Source organism: Odontesthes bonariensis, chromosome 12 (assembly GCF_027942865.1).
Source record: "Odontesthes bonariensis isolate fOdoBon6 chromosome 12, fOdoBon6.hap1, whole genome shotgun sequence".
Taxonomy (NCBI): Eukaryota; Metazoa; Chordata; class Actinopteri; order Atheriniformes; family Atherinopsidae; genus Odontesthes; species Odontesthes bonariensis.
Window position 1 is genome coordinate 13,805,262 of NC_134517.1, and position 27,411 is coordinate 13,832,672.

The following is a 27,411-nucleotide window of genomic DNA, read 5'->3' on the forward strand; positions in this document are numbered from 1 at the left end:
CTTTAGAATTATGGGTGCAGTTTTTCTTTTGTTTTGCCCTTTAATTTTCCATTTAAAGTTCTTTGTTTTGATCATTTTGTTGATTGTTTAATGAACTGTTTTTAATCCAATACACCATACTATGTTTTCTACATTCATGTCAATATACTATTTCTTCCTTATACCAGAGACTGTAATCATTTACTCAAATAGAGTCATGATTAACATATTTCTTTAACTAGAAATCTGAAACTGAAAAACAAAACAAAACAAAAAAAAAACCACACTCATTATCCTGAAACATCCCATAGTTAAGCTGCTATAGGCCCAGCCTGCTGGGGGGGCTCTGTCACACCTTTCCTCACTTTACTCTCTTTTCCCCCGTTTAATTTCTCAAATGATATTATGTACATGTGACATTATTGTGGTCATTAACTCGTGTTTCCCTGTTCCAACAGATATCCTTTGAATGGTGTTACAGTGCCCCCCCCCCCCCCTTGTCTTCTCAAACCCCAGCTGGTCGAGGCGGATGGCCACCCTTCCTGAGTCTGGTTCTGCCAGAGGTTTCTTCCTGTTAAAAGGGAGTCGTTCCTTTCCACAGTCACCTCAGGCACGCTCAGGACGGGAGATTGGACTGAAGACAAGTTTCAGTGCAATCTGTTGGTTTCCTTAGCTAGGAAATTGTTTTTGAATTGGCTCTATATGAACGAATTGGATTATTTTATGAATAATTATGATTACAATTAATTGAATTCCAATTGGCTTGAATTGGACTTTATTATCTAAGTGCCTTGAGATGACATTTGTTGTATGCTATATAAATAAAAATGAATTGAATTACTTTTTAGTGACAACTAAAATGCCAGGTTTGTCCTGAAACTTGTGCTAGTGGAATACGAAGGAACAGGAAAAGGATCTTTGATGAAACTCTCAGGCCTCCATCCCTCTCCTCCTCAGGGTCTGCCTGTCTGTAGTACACGATATCATTTCGGCTAACTGTTTTTTAGATAATGATTTCAGACACTGAAAGCTCTCAGCACACAATAAAGTGATTTTTCCACTCTTTAACAGACAAATGCAGCTCAAGTCAGAGGAAAACAAACATACCTCTGCTTGCGGAGCTGCATTTCCTCCATCACAGCCTGAATGTGCTGAACGTTGTCCTGCTGTTCTCCAGCTGGACTCTCCGTTTCCTTCAGAGACCATGAAGGCTGGCTGCACATCTGCTCCAGCAACAGCCCCCCCTTCTGACGCAGGGAAGTAAGACCTGCTTCTGCATTGGAGGAGATGGGGAAACTATTAAAACATAAAAGGGAACTTTTGGAGAAAAATGGGAAGGAAAGATTTACTGGAGTACAAACCAACAGTGTGCAGCTTCTCCTCCAGCAGTTTGAGGTTTTGCTGAATCGATGCCCCGTCAGCTGGAGCCACATCAGCACAGAGCATGCCCAGTAGACTGTCCAACTGCTGAGACAGCTGCAGAGACAGACATATATTTTGGAGTGACACCAAGAACTCATCCTTTATCCTTAAGTTGCTGAACAAATTACTAAGCACTTTTCATATTTTTGGTGCTGGAGTGAAGAAGGCATGTTTCCAGTCCAGTTTGTGGCTGTTACCTCCTGTGTGGAGCTGTGGAAGCCCTGCGCTGCCTGCAGGACATTCTGTCGGGTCTCCAGCTGAGCCGCCTGTGTGTAGCAGACATCACTGAGCTGCTGCTGCAGCGCCTTCAGCTCTGCCACTTCCTCCTCCTCCCCGGCACTGAGCAGGGCAGCAATCTGCTGGTTCAACTCCACGTACACTGCAAACCACTCCTGTACACACACACACACACACACACACACACACACACACACACACACACACACACACACACACACACACACACACACACACACACACACACACACACACACACACACACACACGAGTGCACAGTCAGTCTACAACAGTTCAAAACAGAACAGAAGTAACATCCACTCTGTTACCAGGTTTCAAGGTTGCCAGTCCAAAGTAAAATACTGCTATCCTGTGAACAAAGCTAAAAGCTCTACACTGGATTCATGGAAGAGAGCCGCTTCGGCTATAACGAACCTGCTCAGTTCAGAATAAAGGTACCCAGAAGAACTGTAAGGCACTAAACCGAGAGGGGAGGGAGGGAGGGAGGGAGACTACCCAATCTTGTCATGTGAAATTATAATTTCAATAAAATAATTGTTCACAAAAAAAAAAAAATACTGCTATACTGTTGACTGCTATAGAACTTGCTCATCTTACGAAGGACTGTAGATTGCAGGGATGTAAAAAATATTTAACAGAACCATTACTTTGAAAAATAAAATGACTTTCATTGGACGGGGAGGTCAAATAAAGCACCCGTAGGACTGAGTAGTTAAAACATCTTATGGCATGCATTCGAGCACCCCACAAATGATGATTTTCATGAAATCACTCATGAAACTTGTTGCTATTTTGTGGATATTTTTTCTGTTTGTAAAACAAGAATCAATGTGCTGCTCTTCTTAAATCAACATGAAGGTGTGTCACGGGACATACCTTTTTTAAACACGTGAGTGAGCAGAGATCACAACATGATGGCATATGTAATGTATACAATGGGAAATTAAACTCTAATCAGAGAGGAATCTTTTAAAAGTAAAAGCACATCATATAAATCAATAGAGTCCTCAGATGATAAAAGACATGCCTGGTGTCTAGATCTTAAAGAAGAAATAACTGATGAAGAATGGAAGCATGTATGCTTACAAAGCCAAGTTCAAACGATAAATACACGGTTTAAGTTACTTCAGTACAAATGGCTGATGAGAACATATATTACTCCAGTAATACAACATCATATTGATCCTAACACACCTGATCTATGTGTTAAATGGTACACATAAAGGGACTCTGTTTCATTGTCTTTGGGAATGTTCCATTATCCAAGAATTTTGGAAGGAGATAATTACTAGCCTAGAAATCTAGACGCCCCTAGTGGCCGCAAATGGAATTTGCTCCGGGCTAGTCTAGTCACTTGTGGTCGTTTTGCGAGGTTCCAAATCAAAACTTAATCGAGCCAATCAAATCATGAGGAGCGGGGTCGGAGGCCGGGCTACCTAGTGACGACAGAGGTGCTACGTTTCAGTGTGTAGTTCCAGAGAGAGGTAAACAATGGCTGCGCCCAGCGAACAGGCTTATATAACAGCTATATTGCGTTCCATTAGCTAGCTCTCTTTAGATTTATAGGGAAACAAAGTAAACTTACATCTGAGAGCAATCCCCAGTCAATTGCGAGCATGATGTACCGAAGACGGCGGGCCGATCTTCGTCTCAGAGCTGACAAAACTCTCCGGTAAGGCATTCGAACGGTCAAATTCCGTTAACGGGACGAGAGTAGTCAAAACGGCACAACCGGAAGTGCGTTGCTCACTGCGGCTAGCTTTAGCAGCGCCGAATTCGTGGGAACAAAATTGTAAATAGCCGGTATTTTGTCAGATTTTCAACACCTTGGGGGTCTAAACGACTACTTTCTCGCCTGAAAATGTTTCAAATGTTGCTAAAGTTTACAGAGTTTAGAGCTTAAGAGAAATCAGCTTTTCAGGCCATAGACTACAAACCACGATGTACATTCCGTCGCGTTGACTACATAAAACTTCTTCATCGCTCTGATTGGTTGTTGCGCCATCCTATTGCGTGGCATTGAACTTGACAGACAGCCGTTTATCCCGCCCACACTGCTATCCAGCGTCACTAGACCCCTGTACAGCTTTTTGCTGTACGGGTCTGGCTTGCTAGGCTAGATAATTACGACTTTGTCTAAGATTACTGATACACATCTTCCACTATGCCCTAAGCTTTGTATACTGGGACTTTTCCCAGAAAACTGTACACTCAGTAAGTATGAGAAATCAATGGTCACATATTGTATACTTGAAGCAAAACATAAAATTGCTCTCTCATGGAGATCTATGTATAGGCCAAGTAAGCAAATGTGGGCTGAAGGACTCTCACACTGTATAGCCATGGAGAAATTGACATACTTGATCAAGGGGAAATATAACAGATTTGTTAAGATCTGGGATTTGTTTATGGAGTTTTTGGAGGGAGGGGCTTTGTCGGAGATTGTATAACTTATCTTCTTTTTTTTTTCTTCTGCTCATGTTATTCTTTTTACTTTCTTCACTAATGTTAATTTCCAGATTTTGTATCTACTTACTGTTGTGCTTGATGATTATGTCTGTTAATGTGCCTTCTTTTGTTCTTGTTGCTTTGTTTTTGTATGTGGTTGTTTGTTAATTAAAAGAAAAAAATCAATAAAGATATTTGTCAAAAAAAAAAAAAAAAAAGTAAAAGGACTTAGTTCTGTATTTAGCCCCAGATTTAAGTCATCAGATTGTCACATGATGACGTGCGTGGTGTGTTTTCTCACGCTGTGCTGGCTCTCGATCTCCTCGTGTTTCTGCTGTAGGGTCTGAGCTGCTCGCATCGAGTCTCCGATCGCTTGCTGAGTCTTCAGCAGCTCTGAACCAGGACCCTGCAGCCAGGTGACCACCTGAAAGAAAGACAAAAGAGCTCATGTTGTGGGAGCAGCTTGCATGAACAGGAATCTTGTCTATAGCCGCTTTCGGACTGTAGGAACCTTTGGCAGTTCTAATAACCTTTTAATCCGCAGGGCCGTTTTCTCCCATGTTCGGACATACAGGAACTCGGGGCTTTCTCCCTTAGTTCCTATAACTATTTAGCTCCTTCTCCGAGGTCGGGTCTTTTCATAGTTCTATAGAACTAATCTAACGGAGGTGTGTGGTGGTCGGTAGCTACGCCCCATGTCATGCTATCACGGCTGAAATGTCTCCTCATATGACACAGACACAACCAGCGGGTGTTTAATAAGTTAAACTTACACTGGTCTCATTAGTCTGCAGCGCTCTGCTCTCCTTTCTTCCTTCATGAAATAAAAAAGTATCTCCTGACTCTCTCTGTGAGCTCTTCCAGCCTCGATATTAGACGCCTGATGTGATTGTCCATGATTAATATCACCATCATGCAGACCATAAACACGATGGCCTCCCTGCTCTCCATATTAGCTTCTTGGTGGTGTTTTTTCTACTCTCCTTACTTTTGCCGTTTTGTTTTGTGTTTGAATGTAGCGCTAAACGGCTAACGGCTAACACGTCACTGCAGCAGACTGCTGCGCGCGGCGCATCAGTCCCTATCAGGTCCCGACTCATGTGCAAATGCAGACTGAAACAGTTCCGCTGGGGAAGGATAGTTATCAGAACGAAATTCAAGGAGGGTAGTTCTGATAACTACTTTCTTAGAACTGTCTGTCCGAAAGCGGCTATTATCTACAAACAAAAGGGGAGTTATATGCTTTTTTTTTTTTTTTTACACTCAGGGCATTCTGCCAGAAAAGATTTCCAAGCAGAAAGGCTTTCAATCATTTTATGTGTAAAAAACATGTTGATGTGACTGAGGTGACTTTTGTTGGCACTATATCAGTGTTAATTTCGTCAACCAGGACGATGACGAAAATATTTCGTTAACGCCCCTTTTTCCCGTGTCAATGACGAGACGATGAGGCACAAAATTGCTTCCAGAAAATAAAAATATGACGAGAATAAAAACTGATTTTCGTTAACGAGACTTAAGGCCGAGTTATACTTCTTTTAACTGCCCTTGCGTGTTAATGGCTCGAGACGTTTATGCTTATTTAGCTTTGTCGGCGCTTGCGTGTGCTGCTTGGCAATTCAACGCCAGGACAGGAGGGGGTAGATAGTGGCTTGCGTCTTTTTTTTTTTTTTCACTTTGCGTGAAGTTTAGAAAATTGAGGTGACACTCAGAAGCACGCAAGGGGGGGCTTGCAACCGCGCAAGGGCTTGCGTTTCTTCTTGTGTCTGGCTTTGCCTCTTGCGTTACCGACTATAAACCAGGCTTAAAGGCTGAGTTATACTTCTTTTAACTGCCCTTGCGCTTGCGTCTTGCGCGTATGTTAATGGCTCGAGACGTTTATACTTCATTTTGCTTTGTCAGCGCTTGCGTGTGCTGCATGGGGATTCACCGCCAGGACAGTAGGTGGAGTAGCGGGTTTTTTCAATGACAAGCCTACAATGATGAAAGCAAATTCACCGCCAGGACCTCTTCGAGTGGATTCATGCTTCTTCTTCTTGTAAATAGCCGGTATTTTGTCAGATTTTCAACACCTTGGGGGTCTAAACGACTACTTTCTTGCCTGAAAATGTTTCAAATGTTGCTAAAGTTATATATTTACAGAGTTTATAGCTTAAGGGAAATCAGCTTTTCAGGCCGGCTGATTTGGCCTCGGACAGGAGTGAAGTGCACTGTGTGTAAACGCTCTGCATACTGTCAGATCGATGAGTATGCCGTTTTCAAGTAGTAGGCGGTTTCGACCACAGCCAGTGGCTTGTGCTTGCGTCTTGCGTAAAGTTTAGAAAATTGAGGTGACACACGCAAGCACGCAAGGGGGGGCTTGCAACCGCGCAAGGGCTTGCGTTGCGTATTGCGTTACTGACTATAAACCAGGCTTAAGACGAGACGAAATTTACAGCCATGGACGAATGGACATTAAAAAATGTAATTGTTATAATTAATTTGTAATTTGTAATTGTTAATATAAGTGTTTCTTGATGTAGAAAAGGCTCCAAAGTTGAGATTTGTTACGTTTATAGATATATTGTGTTGGTCAGTTCAGAGCGGAGCGGTCCCCTGCTGGTCATGTAGCGTAACTTGAGATCCCTAAAATTTCTGGGAATTAGAGGCAAATGAAGATGTAGTAATTCCACTACTCCTTTATTAGAGAGAAAGAGCTTATTCTTTATTCATTTGGGTATTTGTTATTGTTCTTTTGATTGGAAACCACATACATGACCTTATTGCCTGCAATAAAAGGGAAATAAATCACCTGAACCATCATTAACCTGCCTCTTCCTTTGGACCCTCTGGAAGTCTGATTGGCCTTAAGTTGGTGTTCTCGCACCCCAGTGTGAACTTTGTGTTAACCCCTGAACTAACGCCTGATATAATTTAGCCCAGTGTCTTCACTACACTTGAACTTCATAGAAGATTACACGCTGTTGCCCTGTTTGTCCTTGCACGGCGCCTGTCCCACAGTGCCTCGCGCGGCTCAATCAGTAGTAGTTCAGTTGAGTTTAGGCCCTTCCCATGTCAAGTAACGTAGCCAGTAGCTAACTATAACTTAACCGTAGCTAGTTCAACTTTGCAGTCTAGTCGTGGCGTCGGGCTCGGATACCGGTATACGGTTTGTTGGAGCTGGGCGAAAACAACGCCTGGATGTATGGAGCCATTTCGTTTACAACGCGAAGGACAACAAAACGACCTGTATGATAATGATTGATCATGCCGTCGGGTGTGGAGAAGTTCTATTATGTACAGTGTTCACTGAAATTACTAAAATTTGACTAAGACTAAAATTGATTTTCGACATTGTGACTGAGGCTACGTGCCCACGACAACGCTCTGAAGCATAAACGCAGATGTCCGTTTTTTTCCTCCACAATTTATCTGCGTTCTCACGAGCGCTCGGGGGTGGATATCTGTCTACCCATGGGAACAGGGAAAACGTATAAAACTCATAGTTTGCCGATGTAGTATGCACGCCCCGGACGTAGGTGGCAGTAGCAACAATACCTTTGGTATTGTTATATGAGTTATATTGTTATATATTAATAAATATGAGAAATGCCTGTTTTGTGGCTACTTCCTCCGCGTCAGTTGGAAGAAAATGGCGAAGCGTGGCAGCAACAACAGTACGCCTTCAAACTTTGTTTGGACAGATGATGAGGTCCACTTGCTCCTGAACACAACACTGAACTACAAAGCCAGGAAGGCAGTGGATAATGTGGATTGGGAGAGTGTCCAAAATAAATATAGTGAGATATGGGAGTCGTTCATGGAGAACTACCCACTTAACGTGTGCAGAAAACGCACTTCTGCGTTTTGAACTGTTCCTATGGCGACGAGAAGTTGGATCGTTTTCAAGATCTCCACTCTGGAGGGCGTTTGCGTTTTCTCCGTTTTGAACTCCTAAAAACGCCGTCGCCGTGTGCAAGATAGGCACATCTGTCGAAATGTTCTGCGTTTATCTGTCGTTACCGATGTCGTGGGCACGTAGCCTAAGACTTAGACTAAATTGGGAAGGCAATGACTAAATATGACTAAAATTGATTTTCGACATTATGACTAAGACTAAATTAAAAAAAGCTGACGAAATTAACACTGCACTATATAAATAAAACTGAACTAATCGACACAGAGCTCAAAGCTCCATCTCAACCCACACCATATTTTCCTAAACCTTTACAAGCAGTTTTGTGCCTAAACCACTTTGATCCAAGCATAGAATTTGGTAGTCCACTGATGTATTCTTTCAGCCACAAAAGTCTTACCTACTGTATCTCTGATGGTTAGGATTTCTGGTAAATTAACTGTTTATGTTTGAATCCTGTTTTTTTTTGGGGGGGGCGGGGGTATTTTTCCCTCTTTCACAGCATATATCTCTGGCTTAATATTTTTGTGTTTGCGACACTAATAGATTAAATTGAAGTGGGCTGTATTTTATTAGATATTAGATGTGCATTAAACTTGTAAAGATCCATGCAATTACTTTTATTGTGAATCGGTGCTATGTTAGTTGCTATGCGCAGAGGTGCAGAGCTGGAACAAAACTAAAGGCAAAGAGGCACAACAGGAGTTTTTTTTTTTTTTTAAATCAGATAATAATAATAATAATAATAATAATAATAATACAACATTTAATTTTAAAAAAGCGCCTTTCTCAACGCTCAAGGACACTTTACAACACATTAAAAACACAATAAATAGAAGATGGGTAAACCCCCGCAATGCGACTGTTAAAGCTGCCGTCGGCAACTTTTTTTTAGTCATATTAGCTTGAACTGTCATGGGATTCTGAAAGGAGAATATTAAATAGGCTGTTTAGGAAAAATCCCAAATTCTGTAGCTCCCTCTGAAGCCTGTAATCGTGCTCGCAAAAATCGAGCGCTCCCGGCTGTTTTTAACCAATCACGTTAGGTTTATTACTGATCTATTATCTGAGCGGAACAGTCACCAACCACGTCTTCCATGCTGAGCGTGAGTCTGCCCCCAGCTTGTGTGCGCGCACACTGGTGTGAACTCACGTGCACAACCTCATCCACAGAGGGGGAGGGACCTGAAAGTTGTATCAGTTCGAATTTTCCGACTTTAGACTCGGAATTTTGAAAACCTGCCGACGGCAGCTTTAAGGAGAGGGTTTGTTGTCCACACATCGAACTGCTGTTGGTTTCCGTGCGTTCTATGCGCCCAGAGAGTTCCTATACACAGTCGTCATCATTGTTTACATTCCACCGAGGGCGACACCGACAACGCCTGTCATGATGCCGTTGCTAGGATACAGACCCAGCGTCCTGAGGCATTCATTGCAATCACAGGGGATTTCAACCACGTCTCTCTATCCTCCTGCCTGACTGGCTTTGTACAACATGTGGAGAAAGGACATTAGATCTGTTCTATGCTAACGTGAAGGAGACTTACAGGTTACTATTACTACGAGATCTTTCAGGAAGTGGTCACCAGAGGCGAGTGATGCATTGAGAGACTGCTTTGATGTCACAGACTGGGCTGTACTGCTGGAGGAAGATGAAATGGACATTGACATTGACAGGAGGGTCAGCACCATCACAGACTACATTAACTTCTGTAGGGACACTGTGATTCCAGTCAGGACTGTAAGATGCTATCCAAATAACAAACCATGGATCACCAGTGACATCAAAGACCTCCTGAATCAGAAAAAGAGGGCGTTCCAGAATGGGGATAGAGAAAGGCGGAGGAGTGTACAACAGGAGCTAAAAAAGACATTACGTCGAGCTAAGGTGGAGTACAAGAAAAAGGTAGAGGGACAGCTGGAGAACAACAACACCAAGGAGGTGTGGAGGGGCATGAGGACCATCACTGGATACAGACTGAAGAACTCTCAGTCTGTAGAAGGTGATGTGGAAAGAGCCAATACTTTCAACCAATATTACAACAGGTTTGATAGTGTGGCTTTTTCCTCCTCTGCTGCTGCTCCTTCCACCCCCAGCACTACACCTGCTTCCTCTATACTGCTTCCACTGCCCTGCTGTACTTCCACCTCAATGGCAACCTGCATCGCCAAGCCTCCTCCTCCGCCTGACTGCACCTCCACCTCTGCAGCAGCTGTCACCAACAGGCTTCCTCTGTCCAGCTGTACCTCCACCTCTACAGCAACTGTCACCAACAGGCTTCCTCTGCCCAGCTGCACCCCCACATGTGCGGCAGCTTCCACCACCAGGCCTACTTTTCAATATAAGCATTCAGATGGAAAAAGTCCTGGTGCTGTGGAAAACTTCTTGTCTCATACCTAATGCCCTAATCTTGCCCAAATTAGGACAACCGGTACGGGCCTTTCAGTATGGGAGGCCCGTCGGGGGTTGAGGACCGCTGCAGCAGAGCATCCAGCAGAGGGCTCTTAGGCTCAACCTGCCACAGTGATACATTTCCCTTACAATCCATACAGATCATTTCTTGAATCAAGATTTTTCTTCCCATTTACAGTGCATACAGCTCTTCTTTATCATACTATGGCATTTTGCTTACTTATTTTACACAAGTTTGTCCCCTTCGAGGAATGGTTCACCTAATTCAATGTAGTCTGTTAAAGGATACTCTCTGTTCCGTACATGGCCACTTCTTCCAAATTCTGCATCCCGTGTTTTGTAATAAAGTCTCCAGTAACATCACAAAAATAATAGGTGGCTTTATCTGTTAAACTAGAGAAGTGTGCATTTAAAAGCCATGCTCCACTGACAGTCAGACATTGATGTAACATTTGGGCCACTTTCGGTATGTTATAATTGGCTTTGTTCTTAGACATTATTTATTCATATTCTGTATTTTTCTAAATAACCTATGTTCCTAGTTTGTACTTCTCCACTGTGCTCATACTACATATATATAGATGACCTTAAATGGTCCAAGACTCTAAGATAGCATAACTAGACTAAAAAACTGGGTCAGATGAAGCTTCTCCATTTTGTCAGATAGACTGGTACATTAGATACACGCCTAAAACAACACTCGCACACACACGTTGTTTATCACATCCAAAGACCGGTGACGTGAATGGCGGTTGGCCTGCTCATGTCACTAATAACTGGACAATTATACTTGGTCGCGAGTCAGAACATAAATATGAAATGTTTCCGGATATCAGAGCTCAGTCTGATGGATTTCCTGCGAGTGCTCTTTCACTCCAAGTCCAGCGCTGACATACTTTACATGTGACCACTAATAAATACTTTGTTTAACTTAAGATTTCTCCAGTTTGTTCTTGGGCTTCCAATGAAAGAATCGGGCTAACAAGTATTTACAGCTGATTTGTGAAACTGTGGATTAAGATTAAGATCAGATTTATTGGTCATGCATACATACGAAATTTGTCCTCCGCTTTTAACCCATGTGCCTTGGGTTGCATTGACTTACTGTATTGTAATTGTGGTCATTATTAAAATAAGTTAAAACGACTGCCTGTGTGGCTGTCAATAACAAAAAAAATCTTAAATCATTTTGTGGGTTGAAGCTGAAAACTACATCATAGCAATTATTAGCTCAGTAACATCTGAAACTGTCTAGCATGTGTGTGTGTGAGTCTATGTGTGTATCAGGATCATGACTCAATTGTATTTATTAGGTCAGTGATGCTTTAAAGAGCACACACACACACACACACACACACACACACACACACACTTCGATCCAGAACTAGGCCAACCCCCCAACCTCAAATCTTCCAGGCTAGTGACCGACATGTTACAGTTACTATAGCAACCCAATGCTCATTTCCAAGATGGTGGTGTTACCCATCATCCCATGGGGCTGCAGGATCTCCAGTCACCAGAGAGTATAACACTTGTACCAAAGAGCTGTGGAGCATTGACGCTGCTCACTGAGACAGTTCTATGAGAGCAGAAGGTCAAAAATGTTGAACAGACTGAGGAGGCAAATACTGTAGCACCAGTATATACAGAGAATTTGTACAGTTTAGGAACATAACCTTTTATTAACGCTATTATTATTATTATCTCTAAAACCTAATTATCAAGTTAGAAATCTCGGGGTAATATTGAACTCAGACCTAAACTTTAAAAGCCACATTAAATCAATAACATCAGCAGCTTTTTACCATCTAAAAAACATTGCCAGAATCAAAGGAATAGTGTCTAAACCAGACTTAGAAAGACTAATCCATGTGTTTGTCTCCAGCAGGTTAGACTGCTGTAACGGCCTGCTCACTGGGCTCTCTAAACGGGCTATAAGACAGCTGCAGTACATCCAGAACGCTGCTGCTCGAGTCCTGACTAGAACCAGGAAATACGGCCATATTAGTCCAGTGCTCAGGTCTCTGCACTGACTTCATCTGACTACACTTCATGGTCTTGCGCCAAAGTACATCTCTGACAGGTAAGAGCCATATGAACCAACTCGGGCTCTGAGAACCTCAGGGAGGGGTCTCCTGCCCCAGGGAGGGGTCTCCTACTGGTGCCCAGAGGCTGCATTTCAGTTTTATGCTCCTAACATCTGGAACAGTCTTCCAGAAGATGTGAGACAGGCCTCAACTCTGACAATGTTTAAATCCAGGCTGAAAACAGTTCCATTTAGCTGTGCATATGACAACTGAAAGTATTTTATCTGCACTCTTCACTTTTAAATTAACTAATTAATGATTATTTTTAATGTTTTTTTTTATTTTTAATTCTTTTTTTAAAATTGTATTGCCTTGTGATTTTATGTAGCTGTAAAGCACTTTGAATTAAGTGTACGAATTGTGCTCTATAAATAAAATCGCCTTGCCTTGCCTATTTGAAAGGCTACATGAGAAGCAGTGAACATACGCTTAAATCTCTTTGCTGTTTCTCTTTACTATTAAAATCTTAAACCATCTCCAATGTTGTAATAAAATATATATATTTAGATTAAAAATGTAGACCTCTGCCTATTAAGTGCAGCCAAACATAGTTTACCAAATGCAAGTTGAGATATTTAACTGCATGTCATATTTATAAGAATAGGTCACTGTACACTGTACTGGAGGACGTGTGTCACCTGCATGACCTTGGCGTGGATCTCGTCTAGCTGAGTGCGCTTGTTTCGCTGCCTGCAGAGCTCCTGGTATCTGGTGTACTGCTCCCTGAGCGAGTCCAGCAGCTTCATCACCTGAGGCTGAGCCAGCAGCTCCTCCTCCATGGGGCACCAAGCTGGACCTGGAGGTCAGAGATCAAAGATAAATCAGGCAGACGATCTATAGAGTTTCAGTCATGTCCTTACACTTACAAAAGGTGTCTGTAAGGCTCATTTCAGGTTATGGAAATACGTTTTCTTTTGGAGTCTAATACCTAGGCAGTATAATTTTTTTTTAAAAAGAGCATGTAAACCTATTCCTTATGACAAGTGATGGCAGAAGCATGCGGCTTTGGATCTGCTACTCATCCAACTCTTGAAAAAGAGTCAAAAATACATGGATTTGCGGCTTTATACCACAGCAGCAAAAATATGTAGTCTAAACAGTCTACATTCCTTTTCTTTAACACTATTTAGCAGATTTCTGAACATGGCTTCATACATTTGCTTCCGATCATCCATGAGAGTCTTCACCAATGTTGAGAGATGAGGTCTGGCCGAGAGTCAAAAAGTGAAAGAATGATGTTGATTTCTAAATACGTCTGTATCACAGTGAAATATAGTCTCTATTGGGAAAGTTTACATTGCTTTTATCCACTCTGACTTGTTAAAATGTAATATTTATACAGCTAGAGTTAATATATTGAGCTCTTGAGAGAAGAAAAAAAAATGAAAACAGAACATAATAAATAATACAGAGGCAATACTATAATACTAGCTCAGCAAGAGTAACATAGGGAAGCTGCGTTTCACCATGATGGCACCTATCCCAGCATGCTTTTTGTCCAGTAAATTTCTAATGGTACTTTGTGCTGCCTCTTACAGGAGATACCATAAAAAGAGGCTTTAATCACTGTAAATTGAATTAGTGGACAATTTCCTGTTTACACTCCACTAATGCTAAGTGGTTTTTAATAGTCCTCCACACTACCTATAACTGCAGTACTTTACACAGCACAAGCTTACACTGTGTCACACTTTTTTCTCTCAAATAAGCAAAAACTATTGTGATAGAATTCTGTTTTTCATTCATCTATCCATGCACAAGCAGACCCAGCACAGAGACATCTTTACGACAGCTGCTTCCTCACCTGCTTGTCCTCCTCCCCCTCCCTCTGAGCCGTTAAAACGACGCTGCTGCAGCTCCGACAGCAGCTCATGACCTGCGGGCAGACAGAGACAGGGGCAGGTTATGAAAGTATGAGAAACAATAATGCGTCAGTGTTTGTTTACATGCTGTTACATTAGGAAAGAAGCTGGTGGAGAGAGGCGGGTGGTACCACAAACAATGACTCCTTTCACCTCTGCCCAACACACAAACACACACAGTCTGCTCTGTACAGTACATCCATCCAACATTGCCTATTTGGCTCTGGGTCTTGGTGTCAGACTAGGTTGTTAGTTTCATATACCGCTTCTCTCCTCCAACAGGTCAGTATGAGCGCTGGCATCACCACAAGGAAAACTTACTTTGACTGCTTGAATCTACAGTCATTTTCAGGAACTATGCAGAGCTCAAGTCAACACAAATGAGCAGAAAATAGTTGGCAAATCAGCGAGATGGTTCAATTATTATTTTGACTATAAACGGCCTTAGTTTTTTACCTTTTGTACTGTGATGGGAAGGACAAATTTGCTCAACAATTTTGAAAATTAACATTTTCTCATAATTATTAATTAACCATTATAAAATTCATAAAATGTAATGTCCGTCTTAAAGGGATAGTTCGCCTCTTTTGACATGAAGCTGTATGACATCCCATACTAGCAATATCGTGCATGAACATAGTCATAGTGAACTTTATTGTCAATCTTCTATGCAACAGTACATTACACAGTGATTGAAATTGCATTTTCCCAGACTCCAAATGTGCAGAAAGCTAAATTTGACACGTAACTAAGACATAAACTAAAATTTACACTAAAGATAAAAATTTACACATAAACTAGTATATGACATAAAGTGCAGATAAATATCAGTAACAACACAACAAAACAACAGTCAACAAATGATGCAAATGTGTTACTCTTTTTAACACAATGTTTTTTTAATTTTTGTGGCCCCAGCAAACTAGCTGGACTACCTTCGTACAGCACCAAAACGAGGCCGGAACTCGGCTCACAGGACGCAGTAGGTGGTAAGTCAATGTTCATGCACAATATTGCTAGTATGGGAAGTCATACAGCTTCATGTCAAAAGAGGTGACCCATCCCTTTAAGCCTTTTGGAATTCAATCAAAGAAGCTGATCTCGTACAGTTGTGGCAGCAGAAATCTTGTCTGTGTGGCATGGGCTCTGGCTTGTATTGTGACCAAGTATTTCTACAAAAATGGAGCTAGGTAAATATTACACAACAGTAAACATAGTATAAGACTTTGTAAATCACTTTGCCCTATTAAATTTTCTTTCTACCAGAAAAAAAAGCATGTTTGCATCTTGAGGACAACACAAAGATTGTTCAGTGAAGAACTGTGTGTGTGCCCCATTATCAAATCCTTCATCCACATATCAGCTCGCTTGACCGGAAATCTTGATGTAGTTTATAGTTGTGCTCTACTGTACTTCTTGTTACTGAGATATTGTAGTCATCACCGAGTGATAAATGAAAATGTAGGTTTGTATATTAAAAAGAAGAAAGCTGCATTAAATTCTTGTTCATCTAGATTTTTTTCAGAAAACAAAAACAACCTCAATATGTAGCTTCTAATATCAAATTCAAAAGGCTTTATCTGAAAAAATGTTAAACCCTGAACACCTGTTTACAGAACTTTCAAATGATGAGCTTCTAACTTTTATTTAGCTGATCTCTGAGTGTTTTGTGACAATCGATAAATCTTTTATTTTGAAACAGGAAAAACATGTAACATTTCAGGTGCTTATAACCAGGAAGTGAGGAGAAGCACGCTTCAGAGGTGCTGTTTTTGCTAGTTTTTTCTATCCTGTTGAGTCTGCCTGCATCTTATGCCCTTTGATGGCATCGTTGGTATGTATCAAGTAGTTTATTGTTATTAATGATCGCAGATTCACAGATTATTTTTGTGGCAATGTTTAGTTTTGAGAAGTTTATGCAGGAAGTCTATTGAGTCATTATATTTACTGTTACTGTTGCTAAAATTCATACAAGGGAAGAAGTGTGAATAAATAGTTGATTATACGTTAAAATAGGTTCAAATACAATGGTTTTGCAGGTAAAAAAAAAAAAAAGGAAAAAATACATGAAAAGTAGCAGTTAAAAACAAGCACTGTAGCTCATTTAAGAGTCAGTATATTTACATGGTGTGTGTGTGTGTGTGTGTGTAAGCATAAAGAGGAAGCAATTTTATTTGTATTCATTATGTCTTTGTGTGTTTTAGTTTTACTCTTTCTTACATCAATAAACCTGTGGACAAGGGACAACTGTCTCCAGAGTCGTGATGTCAGGAAGGAGTTTGTCTAACTGCCAAAGTGTATCACAGCACATATACTGAAGGCAGCATACTGAGACTGTCTCTCAATTTTTTTAAATCTGTTACCATCACACGAGTTTTAAATCAGAGAAAATCTTATTTACCGGTCTGAAGGACAGTCTCAGGGTCAAAGGACGGCAAGAGAGCACAGTCAGCAGATCTGCAGAAGGACAGACAGACAGTATATTTCAAACTGTAACTGTGTGTGCATACATGTGAGTAGGTGAGTGTGTGCGTGTGTGTGTGTGTGTGTGCCTACTTGTCCTTGTCAACCGAGCTGCTATTGTCACCGTCGTTGATAATCGACAGCTCATCCAGCAGCGAAGTCGACTCCTTTGTGAACTTTTCAAAAACCTGCAAAGAATGACCAATGCTCACAACTGCTTGGTGTCCAGTTATCATGGAAACAAGCATTTTAATTTCTAAAAAAGAAATAAAAATAGTAAGAACTTAAATAACCTAGTTACCAGTCTCTTGTTGAGCCAGTCGTTGTGGTCATACTCCAGACTTCCACCAAAATCATCGGTCAGCTGGCAAGGTTCGATGTAACGAGTCAACTTATTGGCTGAAACCAGAATCACCTGACAGGAAGCGGAGACACCAACATACAACGCATGAGTATTCAGGCAGAAAACAGTTGTTTATATTGTCAACTGGACAATAAAAGAGATAATACATCTGAACAGGGCCGATGGACACTACAAAACACCACAGGGAGTCATTATTGTGATGATCAGGTCGCTAATCATATGGTTTGTGACAAGGTTTCTCTGTAGATATGACAATATGCCAGTTTGGCAGAATTATCCAGCTTCAATGTTTAAGGTAAAACTCTAAATTCTTTCTAAGGGGTCTTTAAGATTTAAGAGTCACTGCAATAAGCACTGACAAGTAAGAAAAAAAAAATCTTTGTTAAACAATTCTCTTACTTTTGTTATCAGGACCTTCTTCTTTCCTGACTAAAACCTTCTTGGATCACAGATTAAAGCATCAAATTTTTTCCCTTTGATAAATTTCACCCTCAGCTTTTCTGTGTTTTCTAAATCTGGACACAGAACATTCAGTTTGTGAGAAACCTTCAAGATTCTAAACGGGTTTATGAAAGACTACCTTTTCTGAAGAAGTCATATTCATCACCAACTTAAACATTTAGGCATAAAATCAGTTTCGTAAGTGTCTGTACTGTTGTGTCATTATATGAAGCTCTCTGAACAAAAATTGTATGAAGGGATGCCTCACAGATAAACCTGGACAGACAGCTGGTAGTGCGTCTGTCTCCCAGTTGTCACTGCAGCAGATGCCAACAGTAAACCTGGACTCAACACAGAGGGTGTGTGTTTATTTAAATGTTAGGTCAGACGTTAGAGCAGCTGTACGACACACACCCCACTGAGTCATCCACAAACACCTTCCTTAGTTGAGATGAGTCACATTTCAGCACCATCACAGGAATCTCTCTTCTAACAGCTGTGTGCGCGCTTGTGTGCAAGTACTGAAATATAAGCAAGACGATGAGTGCCACGGGTTTCTTCTTTCAAAATGCATCCTCTCAACTTTCTCAACTCACAACTTCTACATGAGCAAACAAGGACAGGGTCAACAAGCACTGCTTCACAGCCGTACGAGGGGATCGAGACCCGTAAATCAGAGATGGGTTAACCCCTGCAATGTGACCTTGAAGGAGAGGGTATGTTGTCCAAACATTGAACTGCTGTCAGTTGGTTTTTCGTGCGTTCTCGTCAAGCAAACTTGATATATAACAGGGGACTATTTTACGAAACTCCTACGACAGGTCTGGATCACTCGTAAACTCTGTTCGTACCTGAAAGAAAACGTAAAATATGAAAAGATTGGTTGTGAAAAAGGCTGGTTCTGTTGTAGGCAGAAGGCTGGACCCTCTCAGTGCTGTGGTGGAGAAACGGATGAGGAGGAAGTTAGATTCTGTTTTGGAGAACAATAAACATCCTCTCCACAGCATCCTGGCAGGACAGAGGAGCAGCTGCAGTGAGAGGCTCATCTCTCTGCGCTGCAGGACTGCGAGGTTCAGGAGGTCCTTTGTCCCCACAGCCATAGGGCTTTATAACAGTGAATGCTGACATGTTCTTCTCAAATTTATTTATTTAGTAATTTATTATCATTATCATTAGTAGTAGTATTATTATCATTATTTTTGTCTAATATTCAATCATTGTAAATATTTATATTTTTTTGAGCTACTTGACTAATTTGAATTTATCCCATCGGGGGATGAATAAAGTATTTTTCTATTCTAACAGAAAAATATGAATTTTAGTCATCTCTTAGCTTAAATTCGTTCTCCTAAGCTGACTCTTAGGCTGCGGCTACACGGAAACGTTTTTCACTGTAAACGATACTTTTTCTTATCGTTTCGCTGTCGCGGCCACACGGAGCCGGCGTTCCCACTACCCCAAAACGATAGTTTTTGAGAACGGGTTCCAGAGTGGGAAAGTTTGAAAACGGCCTCGTTTCGTTTCCATTGTTACAGCTAAAACGTTTTTGCGTCAGTCACACGTTGACGCTGTGAGCCAATTTTTACACTTCTCTATTGTCTCACAGCGTGGCGTGACACAGTGGCGTGTCTACTGCATCGTTTCATCGTTTTCGTCTGGACAGCAGCGCGTTTCCGTGTGGTCGCAAGAATTTTCGTACCCGTTTTAAAAAAAAACCTCGTTTCGTTTTCGTGTAGCCGTAGCCTTAGATGCCAGTGTCCTTGAACGCACCAACAGTCGCTGCTCGAGGCTCAAAGCAGATAACCCCAATTTGATTTTTTTTCTTTGTTTAACAAAAGATCATTTGTGACAGATTATGTTTCTATAACAACTTTCAAGTCACTACAGACCAACCAACCAACTTGATCTGGTTACCATAGCAACAATCATGGAGCTTACATGGCTGCAGAAATCTGGGTCAGCGGGACTACTGATCTCCATTGGTAAAACCATCTGTTGTAATAGAGGCAGGACAAAAATCTCTCACTCTCTCTCTCACACTCACACACACACACACTCTTTGTGAGTTTCCAAATGCAGGTTATGCAAGGTAAATGTAACTGGATGAATTTATATTTGGTTTATATCAGCCACAACTTGGAGGTGTGTTTTGTGCCAAGTATTTACAAGAACAATGCGTTTGTTGCTCAACTCACTCTCTGTGACAATAACCATTCCAGCCTTTCATTTCCACTAGAAACATTTTCTTAGGTAAAGGATACAACAAGTTCTATTCTGCTTCAACAGCACAGAACCTCTTTAGTATTTGTGAGGAAGAGGCCAAAAGGTGGTACATAAGATTTCTAATTAACAAGCAGTCCTGGTTATACAACCGTGAGAAGTTAAAAAGATCCGAACACTTTGGGGTACTGGGATCACCAGTTATTACAATCACCCCCCGAAGGACAGAAATGTCTTTCGTTGATGTGGAGAACTGACAAACACTGCCAGCTACACTGCTTACATGACATGAGGTTTAACTGGGCTGTACGTGCTTAGACATTTGCACACAAGCTGGTGTGATAAGGAAGCTGCAGGCAAGGCTCACCTCGAAGCCCAGCCGGTCTTTCTCCTTCCAGAAGCAGAAGTGTGTGACCTTCTTATCCCAGAATTCATCAGGTTTTACCACACAGACCAGCGACACCTCTGCCGGGATCACATTCTGAAACGACATCCACAACGTCGCTATTAAAACTAACACAAATTAATGTAAAGTCAGCACTGGGTCTGGAGGGATTTTAAATGTGTTTGTACCTGCAACATGAGCACCACAGTCTTCACAATGTTCCACTGAGACTTCCGCCCATCCACAATAACGGTGAAACCTCGAGCCTTACATTTTTCACTGAGGGAGAAAAGAAAATTCATTGTTTCTATGAAAACACTAACTAGCATTTACATGCATTTTGATCAACACCTATTACCCCGGTCAAAACATTCCTTCTGTGTGTAAATTCAGTGGGTTTCCAGTTTCTTAGAGTGGGAGAATCCGTTCTTTAATCAGAGAATTGCATTTCAATTAAATTACGACTACAAATTACTATACATTTTGTCATACTTCTGGGACATATTCAAACTAGTTCAACTAGCAGCTGAGACACTACTCACTACTCAATAGTGAATCAATCTACTCACTAATAGATCAGAGATGCAGCAGCATTTTACAACAAAAATTAAAAATCTAATTTGGAGCCCCTCAGCAGGTCATATGGATCTTCATGTAAGGGAAGCCATATCAGTGATGACTCAGACACACCAACATGCAAACGTGTCCAGCCTGGGAGCCACAACGAGGAACAAAGAAGCTTCAGTTACAACACAAAAGGAATTAGCTAATTTTCTGGTAATTAATCCTATGAACTGAACAGCCATAACATTATGACCACCCGACAGCTCTAAGGATGTACTGTGGCATCTAATTCTGAGATGTTGGCAGTGGATCTTTTAGCATCTAACTTTTGGGTAGGATGAATTGGATTAGGCTTGTTCTGATGCGTCCTGTCGCTGCTCGGTTAGATCGGGATCTGGAAAGTTTGAAGACCAGGCCCAAAATCTTGGCGTTGGTCCTGAGCAGTTTTAGCTGTGGCGGGGCACTGTGACGCTGGGGCAAACTACTTTGTGGTTGTTTTTAAAAGAGCGCTTTAGTATCATTATCATTTCTGCCATCAGAGTGTGCAGATCCCAACAGGGGTTGTGCTTGGATGGGAAAAAAAATTAAAAAAAAGCAAAAAGAAGCACGGGAATGTCAACATAGCAAAATGCCAAAGGAGGTTTCTTAAGCGTTGGTTGGAAAAGTCTACAATCAGGTGGATTACTTAACGTCCTCCATTATCAGAACTTATCTGATAATGTTACAAACAAAGTTAATATTTTATGTTCATATAAAACTCAAATCTAAATAAAGTTGAAATCTTTAAATCAAGTTTCAGTTCATCATTATTAACCCCACATTTTAGTGGTTTTAATGTTGTGTGGTCACAGTATCTTTACATTTCAAATACTAGCTTGCTGAAACCTATCAGTTACTCACGCTTTGACAGGCAGCGCAGCTACGCCGACAGTTAAAATCATAATCAAGCGGAGTGGCAGATTTATCAACACACATAGGCCACTAAATTATAAACTGGGTTTTATTTAGTTTTCAGGCAATGGTAGCTCAGGAGGGAGAGCGCCTGTCTTTCAAACAAAAGGTTGCTAGTGCAATCCCCACTTCTTCAAGTCTTCATGTCAAAGTATCTTTAGGCATTGCTTCCCAATGTGTTGCTTTGGATTAAAAACCCCTCATAAATCAATGTAACATAATTTGGAATATAACATATATTAGTACCATTCCTGGCACTTGCAACATTGCTGAAGCTTTATCATAAGAGATAATAATAGAAACAAAAATAACACCTGAATACGGAATATTGGTATTGCTGGAAAGTCCCTTTACAAAAACTATCTCAGAGGGCTAAACCTCATATAAACTGCTTTTGAAAATGAGAGATCAACATGGACAAGGGACCGAGTCATCTGACGAGCAGCCAAAAATAGCAGCAGAAAGAAAACATCGTGATGAGGACCTCCAAACGGCAGAGTGAAGATGGCTTCCATTTTTTACAGTTACATAGCCCCAAAAAAGAAATCTTGTTGGGTGGATGTGGGGTTGTCTCATACACAAGTCACACACAAGTTGTTAAAAAGTTGGATCATCTTTTAAGCTTCCTGCAGCAAATTTGAACATGCTGCAATCCACAACTGGAGCCAAGACACAAGGTTCAGATCCAGCAGCTCTTAACTAACAAGTCAAATAAAACAGATCTGAAGGCATTAACAAAACAGCACACAGACACACGATTAAACTGCTTTTATGAGTGTGCATACCTGGGGATACTAAGCAGGTAGTCCAGTGTGGCGCTGAGCTCCTCCATGCTGGTCTGGTCTGAATTGAGGGGTATGGTCAGGATCAGACCACTGCGCCGGTCTTTTCCTCCTAACAAGACAGACATAAGACACATAAAGAAGTCAGATCACTGATGACAGAGACCTAACACTGATGTAACAGATGCACACGTCTTAATGTCTTTTACCTGACAGAAAGGCCAGTTTCTTCTTGAGGACGGGAAGCATGGTGGTAGCTTCCATGGTAACGCTGGATATCTGAATCAACATATGTACAGAAAAATGAGAGAGCAGTAATTCACAAAAGGTTTACCGACTCACTTACAAAGACATTTTTAAACTCCAACAACATCACATGGGCAATAAAAAGGTCCTTTCCTGACCCGGTCATAATGTAATACAACAAGTCAGTAACGCTCTCTGAAGCCAATATGCAAACTTAGTTTTACAAATCGGGTGAGAGAAACCAGCCCACAGCTGTTTGTAATTATAGATTGGCTTCTGAATCCTCAAGCTCTAGTGGAATTTAAGCAATACTAGAGAATTTGAATTCACCAAAAAAAACAAACCCACAGAAATCTCACTGTAGAGATCACAGCAGGTTATCACAGGACAAGTAAGGTAATGTCAAAAATGAATCATCATAATAATGTAAATGGTGAGATCTTAAAAACTTTTAAGCTTGCTTCAGGTGTTTTTTGCCTTTACAAAAAACAAGTTGATATGCGACGGAGCAACCGAAAACGCCAGATTTTCTCTCATCTGGCGTTTCTCCCAACAGATTAAAATTGTTGGCTTCAGCTCAGCATGTGATTTACTGACCGTTTCATCAGTTTAGTGTTTGGTTTGATTTAGTTATCGGTTCAACACTGTTTTTTTTTTTTTTTAAACACTCACTTTGCACTTGGAACTCTTTTCATCCCTCAGTCAGTTCATAACTGATATTGTTTTGTAAACTTGTACTCTCGTAACTAATAATTCCATCTCCTTTTAAGTAAATGGCTTTGGGATTTGGGGGATCTGACAGCAACTATAAAGTTCACGTGTTTTTGTTTGGAGATACAGCTAGTTACTTAAAAACTTAACCGTGAAAACGAGATGACCAATAATCTTTTAATCTTTTTAAAGTGGTCTTGAGGAACATTTCTCCAGGCTGTCCGAAGGTCTTTCCTTTGGACATTGGCTGCTTTTTAAAACTTATTTTCAGTGAATTCTTCGTGTCAGAGGAATTTGCTTGTTTAATCGAGCCACTTAACACGGACCTATGACTATGAAAAAAGGTCCTTACACAAAGGATAAATTAGTGTTGTGTCTCAACATAACAGACAACTTAGCAGGGAACCAATTTTAAATTGTATCTTAGGCACTAGCAGGCTGTCACAAAGATCTATGAAAAAATAAATAGCATTTTTGCACCAACAAGGTAATTCCCAAAGAGCTTTTAGATGAAAACTTGACATGTATCAACATGGTGAACAGTGTGTCCATTTGAGGAAACTGCACAAATAAGAGGACAAAAGAAGAAGTGTCAGGCCTAAAAAAAAAAAAAACTATCTAGAAGCAGATGAACAGTATCTGAAAGTGATGTCCTTAAAGTGATACTCCGGAGTAGATTCAACCTGGGGTCATTTGAACCGTGATATCCAGTCAAGTAGCCCACCCGCAGTTTTTTCGATATTGGCTGAACATCAGCTGAGTTACTGAGTTATCCCGAATAGCTTAGTACAAGGGTTAATGGATCCAGGTCCGTATCTCCAAAATTACCACACTAAAATCACATGCCATGACACCAAACTTCTACAGTAGTACAAATATGGTCTGTACTCACAAAGCGATGCATTTGGAAGTTTGAAAATAGTCCAGGAGTTTATTATTATCAACACAAGCCTGATAGCTTTTCTGCTGCTAAAGCTGCGTCGACGTCACTTCTGGGAGCTGGGAGCTTCAAAGTAAGATGAGGGTTGATCTACTACTGTAGACAACAAAGTATATGCTATATTCTACATGTTTTTTTTTATGAATTTTTATGTTGTAGAGTTGTGAAATTATTTTATCAATGGAGAAATTGAGCAGCCTTGCTTTGTTGTCTACAGTAGTAGATCAACCCTCATCTTAAGGGCGGATTATACTTCTGCGTCTATCGTCTTGACGTGTTGCTTTGCTCTGGTCACGAACAACTTTTCATGTTATGGTTCTGCAACCTCAGTCTGGAATTTCTCGGGACGCACAGCAGTTTCCCCTCGCGAGAATTTCGGTGGGCGGTGACGAGAACTTCGGCGGCGCTGGCGGAAGTGTTTGTTTTTACAAAAAAGAAAAAGTGTATGCAAGATATGGATTTGGAGTTGCTCGACATCGAAGAAGAACAGCTTTTTTTTTTGGAGTTGGCGAAAATGCAAAGGTGGAAGCCACACAGACAACCGGAAAGGCACACCGAGGACCAATCACAGCCGCTTTTGTCTGCGCACTTCCGTTGGTGGTCTGCACGGGTCTGCAACCGTCTGACGCGTTGTCAGGATTTTTTTGAGGTGCGCGACGACGGTTGCAGAGCCTCTGCGCGGGGGGGCGTGGTCGCGCACAGAGCAGATCTGACGGTTGCAGAGCCTCTGCAACCGTCAGCATCAAAAAGTATAAATTGGCCTTTACTTTGAAGCTCCCAGCTCCCTGAAGTGACGTCGACGCAGCTTTAGCTGTAGAGAAGCTATCAGGCTTGTGTTGATAATAATAAACTCCTGGACTATTTTCAAACTTCCAAATGCATCGTTTGGTGAGTACAGACCATATTTGTACTACTGTAGAAGTTTGGTGTCATGGCATGGGATTTTAGTGTGGTATTTTTGGAGATACGGACCAGGATCCATTAGCGCTTGTACGAAGCTATTCGGGATAACTCAGTAACTCAGCTGATGTTCAGCCAATATCGAAAAAAACTGCGGGTGGGCTACTTGGCTGGATGTCACGGTTCAAATGACCCCAGGTTGAATCTACTCCGGAGTATCACTTTAAGGAAGGAAAAAAATCCAGCAAATACCTGACACGGGACCTGAAAGTTGCATCTGGGCCTTCAGTTGATCACTGAAGCCTCATCAGAAATGATATTCATGGAAGGGTGGCTGAAAAGAAAGCCATTCTTAAAGAGAAAACACAGGGAGAACAGGGAGAAAAGGCTGAGGTATGCCAAAAGACATAAGAAGTGGACTGAAACTCAGCGGCAACAGGTCTCATGGAGTGATGAGACCTGTTGCCTACATTGTTGAAGCAGTGTAGGATCATCTTGACAGAGAACGGAACAAAAGGCCAACATCCAAAGAAGAGCTTTGGAATGTCCCTCAAGAAGCCTGGAGAAGTATTCCTGAAGACTACTTTAAGAAATTCCAAGAAAGTTTATCTAAAAGGGTTCAGGCTGTGTCGAAGAATAAAAATGAGCATATCAAATACTGACTTTCAAGCCTTTGTGGTGTATTAACATTGTTTTGCACATTTCAATGAATCACTGCATCTATTTTTTTGTTTTCCTGGCAATATCTAAAGAAATGGGGGAGGCTCAAGACTTTTGTTGAGTACTGTAATAAAATAATGAAATTGCTCCTTTAGGTGAAGGTATAACCTGCCTCGCCTTAGTTTTGGAGTTAAGAGATGTTTATGACAGTGGGATGTTTATTATATGATAGTTTTATTTGGTTGCCCGGTAAGATGGAGACGGTTTTAGCCAAGCATACAGGAATGATTTCTCTCTCTGAACTGAATGGGGATAAAGTATAATATATCTCTACAAAAACAAAAAAGAAAGAGAAAAAGTCATGATTTTGTAATATCTGAGCTGAAATCATTTCTTCGTCGTGGCACTTTTGGGGGTTGTTACTTTATGTGGCAACTCTGGCTGGAAAAAAAAACACTCCTGATGAAGAAGCGAGCAAATCAAGGGTTCTGAAAATAAAATGTTTCAATCCAAAATTCACTTTCTGCAATTTCATCTGTGTTACTCATGTACCTATTATTAGTCTTTGAATGCAAATTCTCCCCCCCCCCCCCCCCCCCCCAACTAACTTTGCTTCAGTTTAATAATCATTTGACACAAACGTGGTCATTTTTATTTTCATTATCTGCCTCAGAATCCAACAGAACTCATTTCAGTGATGACTGTAGTAGCCTTCCTCCTTCTCTTCTTCCTCAGCCTTCCTGCGGCCTTGCTGCGGCTGCAGGACAGCCCGGCACGGCTCCGTTCGGTTTGACTATGCTCGGTTCGGCTCGACCCACAGACACAATGACCTACATTCAGCAGCAGCAGACTGCGGCTGCTGCGGCTGGAACCACCCTCACCACAGCCATGATCCGCCCAGCATCGTAAAACTTTGGAATCAATCGGTTCTAAGTATTGATCCGGTGGATTTTCTTACCTTTCAGTTAAATCTGCAGCATTGCCCACCGTCCCGTTTTTCTCCTCCCAGTACTCCTCCTCTTCTCCGCCGTCTCTCCTTGTCCTCCTCGTCCTTTCTTCTCTTCTCCTCCTCTAAGGCTGAATTATCAGATGATACCGAATAGGGTTTTCCATGAAAAACAATGAAGATCTTAGTTTGTTCTCCTCCGCTTCCAACAACAGTGGAACCACAGAGAGCAGGCGTTGGAGCTCGTTCCACTGCGCAGTCTCAGTAAAGTCGAATCAACGGGAACGATTTCCGGGAAAAGCGATTTTCCAAATAAAAACCTCGCGACAGCGACTGACTTGTACATGGCAAATACTGACACCAGAGGGAAAATAATAGATTACTGGGTAGTATTTATTAATCACACCAAGTGCAATAGGTTAAAATCATCAAATGAAAGAAACAGCTTAGACTTACTTACTAAGCCTACTGCTT

The 27,411-nt window shown here is 41.3% G+C and overlaps 1 protein-coding gene across 2 annotated transcripts in view; it reads right to left on the reverse strand.

Annotated features, from left to right (window-relative positions):
* Positions 1–27,208, reverse strand: part of sestd1 (SEC14 and spectrin domains 1) — a 33,323-nt gene extending 6,115 nt beyond the window's left edge. Inside the window, exons 1-14 of one of the 2 annotated variants that reach the window (XM_075479174.1) lie at positions 26,950–27,208; positions 22,744–22,813; positions 22,538–22,646; positions 20,426–20,516; positions 20,220–20,333; positions 17,129–17,242; positions 16,921–17,015; positions 16,766–16,821; positions 14,307–14,378; positions 13,150–13,298; positions 4,409–4,531; positions 1,599–1,793; positions 1,341–1,455; positions 1,087–1,252 (exon numbers count right to left, since the gene is read on the reverse strand). In XM_075479174.1, coding sequence (XP_075335289.1) covers positions 1,087–1,252; positions 1,341–1,455; positions 1,599–1,793; positions 4,409–4,531; positions 13,150–13,298; positions 14,307–14,378; positions 16,766–16,821; positions 16,921–17,015; positions 17,129–17,242; positions 20,220–20,333; positions 20,426–20,516; positions 22,538–22,646; positions 22,744–22,798 — 1,454 coding nt within the window. In that variant the 5' untranslated portion in view covers positions 22,799–22,813; positions 26,950–27,208. Of the gene's footprint in view, positions 1–1,086; positions 1,253–1,340; positions 1,456–1,598; positions 1,794–4,408; positions 4,532–13,140; positions 13,299–14,306; positions 14,379–16,765; positions 16,822–16,920; positions 17,016–17,128; positions 17,243–20,219; positions 20,334–20,425; positions 20,517–22,537; positions 22,647–22,743; positions 22,814–26,949 lie in introns of both variants that reach the window. The other variant, XM_075479173.1, reaches the window with a different exon arrangement.
* Positions 27,209–27,411: the final 203 nt, after the last annotated feature.